General features: G+C 32.9%; 1 protein-coding gene across 1 annotated transcript in view; it reads right to left on the bottom strand.

The window, feature by feature from the left end:
• LOC106708357 (scavenger receptor class B member 1) overlaps positions 1-12,281 on the bottom strand; it is a 66,289-nt gene that overhangs the window by 10,569 nt on the left and 43,439 nt on the right. Inside the window, exons 3-7 of the mRNA XM_045682372.1 lie at positions 6,739-6,830; positions 6,348-6,508; positions 3,333-3,471; positions 1,087-1,214; positions 234-318 (exon numbers count right to left, since the gene is read on the bottom strand). Coding sequence (XP_045538328.1) covers positions 234-318; positions 1,087-1,214; positions 3,333-3,471; positions 6,348-6,508; positions 6,739-6,830 — 605 coding nt within the window. The remainder of the gene's footprint in view (positions 1-233; positions 319-1,086; positions 1,215-3,332; positions 3,472-6,347; positions 6,509-6,738; positions 6,831-12,281) is intronic.

Here is a 12,281-nt window from a genome sequence, read left to right as displayed (position 1 = left end):
TGAAAATTATGGCAATAAATAACAAATGAAATTGTTACTATCGTCTGGATAGTTATGTTAAAAATGTTACGTGAAAAAGTTGGTTCTTGCGAACGGAATTTTATAATTATTATATTGATCAATGAAGTTTGTTTGTATTGTTTGTTAAATTTTACATAAAGGAATGTTAATTTAAAAATAAATTATGTATACGGGGTAGGGGTATAAATAAAATGAAGGGGGGTCTTACTTACGGCAAGGAGAAGTCCCATCTGACTGTTAGGTCGTTTGCCTTTGGGGTAGAAATAGTGCGCCAGCGTCACTAGGGGGTCGTTGTACCTGTCAATAGAAAACCTTTGTTGTAGACAAGTTTTCTGATCTGTTTTGAGCAGTGAAAATCTCCAGTTATCGTAGATATATAACATATAGATACCTAATCTGTTGGATAAAATTGAGGTGAAAAACGAGGTCTTCAAAAGCCGTTTGTAGGGGGTAAGTCATTAATAAAATGACATTTCGAAAATCGATTCTTTATTAGACGTCAAACTTAAACTAAACACTCCATCTATCTTATCTTACTAATATTATAAATGCGAATGTTTGGATGGATGGATGTTTATTTGAAGGTATCTTCAGATCGGATCAACGGATCTTGATGAAATTTGGCATAGATGTAGATCATAATCTGAAAGAAGACATAGGCTACTTATTATGTTTTTTTTTTTCATAAATTCCGCGCGGAAGGAGTCGCGTGCGACATCTAATAGGTTATATATGTATGGCGATATATTAACTCGGATGAACAATGCTAGATCAAAAAATATCAACAATGTTTATTCTAAAAAGGTGAAAAAGGTTAAAGAGCAACAGTTACTGACCTATGTTTTGTATTTTAAAATGTATTTTATTTTTTGTCTTTTAAAAAGAAGTTTTTATACGTAGGATTTAAGGTTACACGTGACACTCCTCGACTTCCGTCATAATGAGTGATACCCATCATTTATAAGTTCAAAACCTCATCACCTCTACCAACTATTACCGTTAGCTTGTGAAAATCAAATAAGCACAAAATACCACGGCTTATATCCTGTCCATGTACAAACTTACCCGAAGACGAGTTCCTCAGCGGTTACGTGAACGAAAGGCTTAGCACGGTCCTTGTATGTGATGGCAAGCCCCGTCACCAACAAATTGAACACGAACCCGGCTAGGTTCGGAGAAAATGACGTCACCGTCTGGAAAGGAAAGATAATTTTTTAATATCAATCAGATTTAGGTGATAATAAATTTAAAAAACATATATTATCTTTATATTACAGTGATAATATATTTTAAATGTTTCTAAGCGGAAAATCTTGAGAATTGGACAGAACTGTAATTCATTTTGAGGTTATCATTAATCTCTAAATGTATTCAACCGTAATGTAAAACAAGAAATCGTATTTAATTTAAAATATCATGATTGCATTTGGACTTTACAAAAAGAACATTTAATAATCTTACTAATATAATATTACTAATAATATAAATGCGAATGTGTAAATGCGACAAAATGACATTTGAAAAATAGATTCTTTATAAGAAGTCAAACTTAAATGAAACACTCCAACTATCTTACTAATATTAAAAATGCGAATGTTTGTATGGATGGAAGGATGGATGGATGTTTGAAAGTATCTATGTATGATTGATGAATGGCACAGATGTAGAAACGTCTGGAAGAACACTTAGGCTACTTATTACGTTTTCTTTTTTATTCCATACGGACAGAGTCTCGGGCGACAGTTAGTATTATTTATTTTTAATTATCATACAACCATACAGTATGGGTCTTAAAAAAATGACCCCTTAGAGGTTACTTACAAACAAGGTGAAATATAATAACACAATGTTATACTGTCATACTTATATTCAAAATTTGTTGTTGCTGTCGATTACGTCTGCGTGGAATTAAAAAACAACTAAGTGAGTCTATTTACTACTTCAGTCATCTCTGTTTCTAATCTCATCCAGATCCGTTCAGCCTTTCTGGAATTATGTGGTGATAAATATTCATACATCCATCCAAACTATCGTACAGATGGCATAATAATCTAAAAGAAGTATAGCGTTGTTCAAACTTTATAGTGGCTCGCAATTTCGTAAAAGTAAGAGTGCAGTAGACAATTTTAGTCGGCGGAACGCGCTTCCAACCACATTGGCCGAATGCGCAGACATACGCTGTCATAAAAGTTTGAATGTTGTAATACTGATCGAAAACAAAAATTGTCTGTGGAAATTTACAAAAAAATGTATATTACACCCAATTATTATGTGAATATAACATAAATAAATTTCAAACAAAAATTTGTTTTTTTTTACACCGGAAGGAGTCAAGGAAGTAACCTCGGAATGTTTGAATTTATTTTGACGAGTTTTAGATTATTTTTATTTTATAATCTTTGATTAACCTCTCTGAATTTTGTCGATGTTTTTAAATATTATTTTTTAATTCTGCCTGAGACTCCGTCCGCGCGGGATTAAAAAGAAACTTTATTAGCATCCTACGTGTTCTTGCAGACTATGCCAAATTCATCAAGATCCGTTGACCCGTTCCGGTGATACCTTCAAATAAATATCCATCCATCCGAACATTCGTAATTATAATATTAGTAAGATTTTAAGTCAATACATATAAAAAAAATAAAAATAGAGTGTCTGAATGTGACATCGAAAAAATCGTAAATATTATTTTTTTTATTTTTGTCTGTCTGTGCGCAATGCCAGGTAGTCTAAGTAACAGCTGAAGTGATTTTAAGGGGACTTTTACGCTGACGGACTCTCGGGCGTCCGCTAATATAAAAATAAAACTGACTAGACGATTTGTTAATTTACGAACGAAATCCATTTAATAAAGCTACCCAAATTAACATAATAATGATAATATACAATAACAAATTTGCAAGAATTTCGTAAAAGGAAAAATAGGAAAAAACAAGTTTTTATGGTAAACTTGTGTTTATTTAGTTGTGACGCATTGAAGTTCACAAAGGTCTTATATAAATAGTATGTTTAAAATTGTGAGAATCTAATTTTTTGCTATGCACATGGTCTTATTTATGTCTTCATTGTTTTATTTTTACAGATTTTTACGCTTCGTTGATCGTTGAAAAACATATAAACGAAAAATCATATACAGGGTGTAACTTATTGGGTGGGTCGGCGTTAGGGGTAGACTCTCTAGGGGTAGAATCAAGCACCATAAGTCGCTGAATATAAATTAGACGCAATCGATAGGTATTTTGGTTCTTGACCACTCTAACGCTGTTTATCCACCCCTTAAGTCACTTCCTTACTTCATTCTATGAACTCACCAGCAGCGGTATGTTGGGCACCAGCAACTTCTGCGTTTTGTCGACGGATAGCTCGGGCACGAAGCGCAGGATTTTCTTGTGTTGGAATGTCACCGTGTCGTTGTCGTGGAATTTTATATTCACCTTCTCCATGTCCTCTCTGAAAAAAAGAATACTTGTAAACGATGTCCAACTGCTTAGTGTGGCTCAGACTTAATAGAGCAAGTTTATTAGGCATAAACTAATATGTAAACGGCTAAACACTTACTTATTTGGTTGGTGTCAGTATCGACTAGTTTCAAGCCCATCGAAGGCCCTTCATCAGATCGCGTCCGCGAAATAATACCTGTCCTATTCACCCTGATGATCGGCCCGAAACTAGTCGGTGACATCGGATAAATATGTGAGTGTTTAACAGTTTATATATGTATTAGTTTATGATAATGTCTCACGATAGTTTAAATAATTTATCTGGCATGTTTTTAAACGAGCAGCGGGAACGCCAAGGTGTTCATCGCATGGCATGGCATGTACGTAGATATGTGTATTCACCATTAGAGAACATAGGTCATACGAATCCTTTGAAACCTAATGTATCTTAAGGCTAAATATATAGGGGCTAAATATGTATAGGCTAAATATATTCTATAATTCTGTTTTGTTCTATGATTTATTGCCTGTTTTTGTTATAACGTTCACACTATTATATTCATAATAATTTGTGTTGACGTAAAATATGAAAGATTAATTTGTTTGTGATGTTTCAAAGGAATAAATTTTAATATATTAAACATTCCTACTTATGTATATATATGGTTATGTTTGTATACGTATTTATTGATCTTCAGCCAAAATTTGAAGTATACTTTAAAAGGAAAATAAGCGAAAAAAAGAAATATTCATACATCATCGTGTCTTTTATTCGAATGAGTTTTTTTGGGTTATTATTAAAATTTTATGCGTCAACAAATAAAAAAAAATCACATATTTTTATTTTTATTTTTACAATTTAGGTAAAGTATCATAGATACTGTTATTATGTTAATTTTACTGTAAATTTTTTAGAATATATTAGTTTTTTTTTAATAGAAAAAGTGTGTTAGCATACGCGAAATCGTATTGGGCAAGTGTTGGAGCTAGTTTTAGTATTACGGCAATAAACTGGGTCCCGAGCGTGCACATAACTTGTATAATCGAGTAGACAAGTGAATTTTTAAATTACAATATTTTAAAATTACTATCTTAGTTAAGAATAGTTCCTTTGGTTATTTTAAAAACAAAAATAAAAAATAAATGTTACGTTGTTATATCGGTACACTTGCTCTTAGTTTTATCAAGTTAACCTAATACGTAACGAGTAAAGTAAATAAGCAGTTAAAATAACTTTAAATTTAAATAATAATTGACTTCTTTTGAGGTTAATTGGCACTATTTAAAAGAAATATTAGTAAAATATTTTTTTGTTATATAAAAATATTGACTTAAATGTGACTTTTTGCGTACTTTGTTTAATTTGTAGCATTATTTTTTATACAGATTTAAAATAACTCCATCTATTGACATTTTATTTAAAAAATAAATTGTATATTTTCACAACAACTATGACGATGAGTGTACACCTAACATGTGAGGAAATCATGCGATTTGCTGTGTAATTTACTCTTTATTATACATTCGACTAACTACGGTGCTAATAAATCTTTTACAACCAAATGATCTATCTATCGTGTACATATTATATTTTAGGTTGTTATTTAAATTGAAATATAACAATGGATGAAACTGACTTTTAGGATAACTGGTTTTGTAAAACTATCTAAAAAATATTATTCTTATAAGAAAATTAAAACTATAAATGAAATTCGGTTTCAAAATTCATTGTTGTATGAAAAAATTCAGATTTTACATATTAGTTTTTATTCGTTGAATGTATATTATTTGGTTGGTAATAAAAATATATGAATATTTGCACTATTATTCATCGAACGTATTATAAAGTGATGATTTGCCTAATAAGATTATGTGTTGCAGTGAAACTGTTAACATTTACAATATGAGTAATGTTTTATTGACGCCAGAAATTAGCTGTTTGGAAACTAAATATATCATATTTTTTTTTGTTTAGTTTCTACAATTTTTTTTCCTTTTTTGTTTAAGTCGTGTAGTATATTTATTCATTCATTCATATATTATTTTCGACTAAGGTTCATAGTCAGGACATAGATGAAATAACGTCATCTATTGTTTGCGAATTAAAACATTTCTTAATCTATCTATATATATAAAAGAAAGTCGTGTTAGTTACACTATTTATAACTCAAGAACGGCTGAATCGATTTGACTGAAAATTGTTGGGCAGGTAGCTTAGAACCAGGAAACGGACATAGGATAATTTTTACCCCGTTTTCTATTTTTTTTATTCCGCGCGGACGGAGTCGCGGGTAAAAGCTAGTTAAAACTAAAAGTAATTGTTATGTTAAATGTAAAGCTTTTTTTTATTTCAGAATATACTCGAAAACATCGAAAATAAATTTAGGAATGAAAAATAATATGGCGAGTAGGATTTGGACATGTTCTTTTCACAATTTTTTTTTTTAAATTACATCTCTCATGTACTCTGTATGTGTTTTGTGTCAATGTAATATACACTATGACACTCCAGGAAAGAAGACAAAACTAATGACATCTCACTCGTCAAAATCGGTTCATTCGTTTAGGCTCTAAAGTGTAACAAAGCAATTTACATACATACAATTTCGCACACATAAAAAATAAACTTAAATAAGCGGGAAAAACATTAATAATTCGTTGGAGTAACATCAACCTCTATGACAGTCGGGTAAAAAACCTTTGTTTTTAAAACACAGACAAAAAAATGGTGCTATCTATTAAAACCTTAGTCAGTCGGGTTATTACTTTTTTAAATTAAGGTTACTTGAATAAGTTTTTTTCGTATACTTAGGTCGTTGTTTTAAACGAAATAAAACTTATATTCCTGAGTGTTTTTTTTGTTTGGTAGATAAAAAAAGTGCTTACCTGTATACAAATGGTCCGACTTCAGCCAGCTTTGGTTTCTCTCCGTTCTCGATGAAGGCGTGCGGGTTGGTGACGTTGAAGATGTAAACCTTAGTGAGCCGTACGACGCCCGGCTTCTGCCAGTAGCTGTAGCTCAGGGAACCATTCCATAACCTCAGCTCCTGAATATATCAAAATTTTGGTACAATAATCTGACTGTGTCGGTGGCGCAGTGGTCAACCACTGGACATGTTATCTCGGATGTTCTAGGATTCTATCCCCGATATGCTAAAAAGTTTTTTAAATTTTTTTACAAAGGAATTTGAAAAACTCTTCCTTGTTTTTAATTAAACGCCTGTAACCTAGAGATGTGACTAGAGACTATGGTTTTTATTTAAAAATGTATACTCACTCTAAATATGATGTAGTCTAGCCAAGGCACGAAGGAAAGGATGATGCCAAGCACCACGGTGCAGATGCTGAACATGATCACAGCCAGGCGTCCTAACACAAAAGAAGTTACACGTTACACACTTTTACACACTACACATTACAAACAGTTACACACTACAGATACACACTTTAACCGTGAGTTTCCACAACCGAACCATGTACAAGTACATTGTTTTTTTTTTCAGCTGTGTGTAAATCTAGACCTTTAGTACGGAAAGCAATGCAAATTGTCGAAACTAATATTGTAACGGTTGCGTTGTGAGAATCTCGTTACGCGCTCTGTACACATAACGTTGAACCGTTGACGCTAGATGTTTATTCAGTATAGTGACTATATGTCAAATTGTTGTCTTATATAGGAAGGACATTAAAGTATCAAACATTGTTGAACTACCATTGTGGGATCGCACGTTCTTTCGGTGAAGGAAAACATCAAGAAGACATGAGGATTAGATTTGTACAGCGTCCATACCCGGGCGTAAAGTACAACTATAAATCAGATATAACAATTCTCAAATTTTATCGGTAACTAAACGAATTCTTGCAATTTTTCTTATTAGGCCCCCAGCACATATCTGTGAAGTAATTTAAAGATATGTGTGAAGTCAACTAAATCGCACTGACGTCAGCGTGACTAGCCAAGGACTGGTTTACCCCTACTTTAGGCTCGAGCTTTTTATTAGTATTATGACTATGGTAGGCAAAGCCGGGGTTTTTTAGGTTTATACAGTACAACCACTGATATCCTTACCCCTGATAATATGCGTGGAAATTTTCATAATGATGGCTAAGATAAAATCTTTACATTCTGAGAATCAGTGTACAATATACATAACTGTGTTGTTCACCTCGGTCACTGTACACATGTTAATTAATAAAACAATACATATTGCAAAAAAGGAAGCTATAAGTATGTTAATAGACAGTTTAATCAAACTTAACGAATAAGACCCTTCGTACACAAAGTAAGGTAAAACTTCAAAGCTACTATTGTATAATTACGTCGCGATTACCAAGAAGTTCGAGCATGTATATGTCAACTTTATAGTTTTGCTCCGCCATATTGAAAATTGCAGAAATCTTTGACTGCGAGCGACTGGTTTTAGTGACTATAGACACTAACATCTGTAGCACGAATTGGTCGGCTCGCCCGGTGAAATATCACGATCACATAGAAGACAGGCTTGAAGTGATGAGTGTAGTGCCGGCTTAATTTTAGTTCTCTTTCAGTTCCCACTCTGTTCTTCTATGGAAAGGATTGAAAGGGGAAGTGGATTTCGGTGGAGGGGATACAAGGAAAGGGAAATAATTTCTTTCTGTGCGTCCTCTCCTCCATAGATTAAAGGTAGGCAACGCATCTGTAATTGCTGATGTCAATGGGCATCGGTCACTTGGCTATTTCGGCGAATTTATGTGGCCTCTCGCTCCGCAGTCACCTTATAATATACAAAAAGAAAAAATGTCTTCGACGCTTGCTTGTTTACGAACTTCACATGACATTGTATTGCGAAAGTATCTTAGCTACTAAAATCGCCGGGTTTCAAAGATTTAAGTTGCCATGTGTGTGAAGGGTCTTAAATAAAATTTCTATTGCAGTAACATCTTACATATGTCAATGTTTCCTAAATGGACAGGATGTATTAACTGTCATTGCAAGGATGTTCTAAAGCAAAAAAAGTTCAACAATAATTTAAGATTATTTTAAATTAACTTGTCTGACAAGAGCATAATGTTTTTCGCAGGTATGTAAGTTTATTTTTATGTATGCGGGTTTGTACGTATGTCAATTACCCTATACCCAGAGCTTTAACCACTGAAACAATTTTTTAACGAGTCGGGTATTCCCCGGAGTATTGTTAGAATACAGAGACGATTTTTTTCGAATGACTGAACGATTATAATTGACAGTGACATATCTATCTACCACTAATATTCTACAATTTATAATTTAAGTTAACACACACGAAACTGATTTATAAATTACCTAAGCAAGATGGCACGTTAACAACAAGTGTACACTACTGCTCGACGTGCCAACTCTTCGTTGGGTAATATAGAAGGATAATTTAACATGTCACAATATTAAATGCATACAAATAGGCTCGTTTTATTATCGCATTTTATGTATCATAATAATTCCTCTCTTAGTAATTCATTTCAATTGTAAAGTCGACTTGCATACGCCGAGATACACTGATATGCATAAAGCTTGTCTTCAAAATGGAATTAAAACCGAATACCGTTTTGCTTGTCTGTAAGAACATCGGATAAATCTAATATATAAAATTCTCGTGTCACAGTTTTCGTTGCCATATTCCTCCGAAACGTCTTGACTGATTCTCATGAAATTTTGTGAGCATATTCTGTAGGTCTGAGAATCGGCCAACATCTATTTTTCATTTTTTTTTAACTGTGCGCGGACGGAGTTGCGGGCGACAGCTAGTGTACATATATAAATTGAAAATCGAAAACATATTTGTAGATGGCGGGATTCGATCCCAGGACCTTCAGATTGCTAATCAAAAGCTTAACACCTGAGCCATCGACGTATTTATTCAGTTTATTGTTTTAAGTATGTTTATTATTTAGTTTAAATTTTAGCATATTTATAGTTATTAGAATAATGTAAATTTTAAAGAGTAAACGTTTTTAAAATAACTTCGAAGGTGTTAATGAGTGCTTTAGGAAACACAAACACTTTCGTAAATAAACACGGTCACCAAATATTTGGCAAAAATATCCAAACATCCTGTCTTTCAGAATTCCAAGCGGTTCCGTTCAGTTCAGTGGCCTAAGATAACCGACAGATCGTTATCAAGTACGCAAGAGCTCAGTTAGAACGGGAAAAGTTTGCAAAACGACGTATTTCACTCAATAACCAGTTGTCACGAACTTCCTACGTCATATTTGACATAAAATTCTATGAAAGTGCCAAACTTTCTTTATCACGAAACTATGCTTTTGCCTTTAATAAATTACTGTATGGAATTTAAAATTTAAATGTTTTTTTTTTTTGGAACGAAGTTCCTTATCGCGCGTTGTGAAAGGGGGCTAGACGGAAAAAAATCTTACGAAAAGTTGTCACCACACTTTTTGCTAAAGACGAATGAGCGCTACTTCACCATGGCAACGACGTGACAATATATAACGAAAATTCATAGAAGTAAAATGTACTTCTTGTGAAGACTTAAGTTTTTTATTCATACTCGTAGAATCAACATTGGTTCCTTCACTAATTAATTGAAAGGAACTTCGTTCCATCCGGGTGTCCCAACACACCTCTCAAGTTTTTTTATACTTAAAGGTGGCAAACTTATAGTGGTCATTTGGTAACGCTAAAATAGTGATGTGACAGCTGCCCATACACAATAAGTTGAAAGATTGTGCCGATATGTTGCCTACATTGAGTAAATAAAAGAACGAATAGAAAAAAATCCTTGTCAAAAACGGCGGGAAGGAGGAGAGGTCATCTGAAACATATTGTTGTCTCTTTTATCAAAGAAACAAAAAGAGATGGCAATATAGTTCTACAGTAAGAACTTATGTATGCTTTTACGACGAACACATGTAATAGTTAATTTATAAACAAAAAACAAAGTCAAACCGAGACCTTACTTCAAAATCAGTCAAGTCGTGCTACAATGGAGCGGACTAAAATCATTACCATCTTTTGCTTTGGGAAAAAAGGTTTAAATTACTTGGAATTGAATATTTTACCATACATCGTCATAAAACACCATTTACGTCAACGCGACAATAAACTTTATATGTATATAGTATTATTAAAGTGTATAAATGTGCTCGTATTTTCTTGTGGCGACGTCTAATTGCTTACTTTGAAGACTGCAATAAACATGACCTTAATTTGAAATAATTCTATTTAAACACGTACATAAATACTTTAAATAATATTTATTTATAATCTAATCGTATCATACGAGTGGAATAATTACGATAAATAATCCTTACTTAATATTAAAAATGCTAAATAAAATTCTGTCTGTTTGTGACGCTTTCACGCCAAAACTACTGAACCGATTTAAATGAAATTTGGTACACTGATAGGTTAACGCTTGAGAAAGGATATAGGCTACTTTTTAACGTGAAAAAAGGTTTGTAAGGGGTCAAAAGTGGGGGTGGACGTTTGTATGGAAGTATATATTTACAGTTAGAATCTTGGAATTTATTTTATAGGCTGTTAATTTGAAATAAATAAACATGACATTTAAATTTCGTAAATGATTTATCCTCAAGAGTGCTAAATAGCAATATGGAATAAGGGATGAAAGTTTGTATAGGAATATATGAAGTTTAAGTGAATGTTTTGTTATAATTAAGTAAAGTAATTAGCCATTAAAAATGCTATCCCAAAGACAGTATTTCAAGCAGATGAAGTCGCCGGCACAGCTAGTTAACTAAGATTATTAAAAAATAGTTATTAAAAAAAACTTAACCCAACCAAACTTTGCTCTTAATATTGAAAGTAGACAGATTGCATGAAAGTTGAGTCAGAAGGGAGTTACGATTAGATGACGAATGATATGGAGGAAAAGCTGTTGTACATCACATAGAGCAGATATAGCCAGAAAGACCACGACGATTGTGAAACACTCGAAGAATGTAAAAAAAAAACCTTTTCAAAATGACAATGATCAATTACAGATGATCACAATGTAATAAATATACCTACAAATACTTATACAGTCGAGGACTTTTATTTCATATCCATTTTGACTATTATTAATAATATTTAGTATGATATTTACATGTAGTAGAAAAATTGAGAAGTAAAAGGTTAGCGTGGTGAGGGTAGAATCGCAAGTGGCAAGAACGTTAAGTATGAGTGTGGAGGGGTATACCAGTAGAGGTAGAACTAGGAAAACATGGATAGATTGCGTGAAAAGTGACATGATCAAGAAGGGGGTGACAATAGAGATTACGCCAAACAGATTGATTTGGAGGTCGGAAACCTGGTGCACTGACCCTAGTGGAAAAGACAAGGCTAGGGAGATGATAAACATTTGTCTTTTACAATGCAATAAGGTAGAAAAATTGTACTACAATTTAGCACGTATGTTGCGATGACTTTAGTGTCCGTGGATTTACGATCACACTTTGCTGTATGATAATCGATTCGAAGTGGGAAGCGAATTAAATTCTTTGACTGTATTATGTACAGGATTGACTGAGCTTAATTGAGCCTTCAAATGTGGTCACCATAATGGAATGACTATAAAGGCTTTTGATATGTGGATATTAAAGTTAATTTATTGGAAAAAACTTCGTATTAAGTCTTAAAGACATTTTATATTTATTATTATCCAGTTAATAAAGAATCTTCAGGAAGATGTTTTATTGAAAGGTGTCTAGTCTTTTATTAAAAAAAAATTACAGATGGAAATGATGACCTTGGTGCATAGTTCGGGAATACGTGCATGCTAAATAGACCCCTACGTACGTATCTTATTAAAGTCGTATATTGCGTGATGTATGACAAAAAAT

Source organism: Papilio machaon, chromosome 19 (assembly GCF_912999745.1).
Source record: "Papilio machaon chromosome 19, ilPapMach1.1, whole genome shotgun sequence".
In the NCBI taxonomy this organism is placed as follows: domain Eukaryota; kingdom Metazoa; phylum Arthropoda; class Insecta; order Lepidoptera; family Papilionidae; genus Papilio; species Papilio machaon.
Note: the sequence above shows the minus strand (reverse complement) of the source record. Positions and strands in the feature narration are given on the sequence as shown.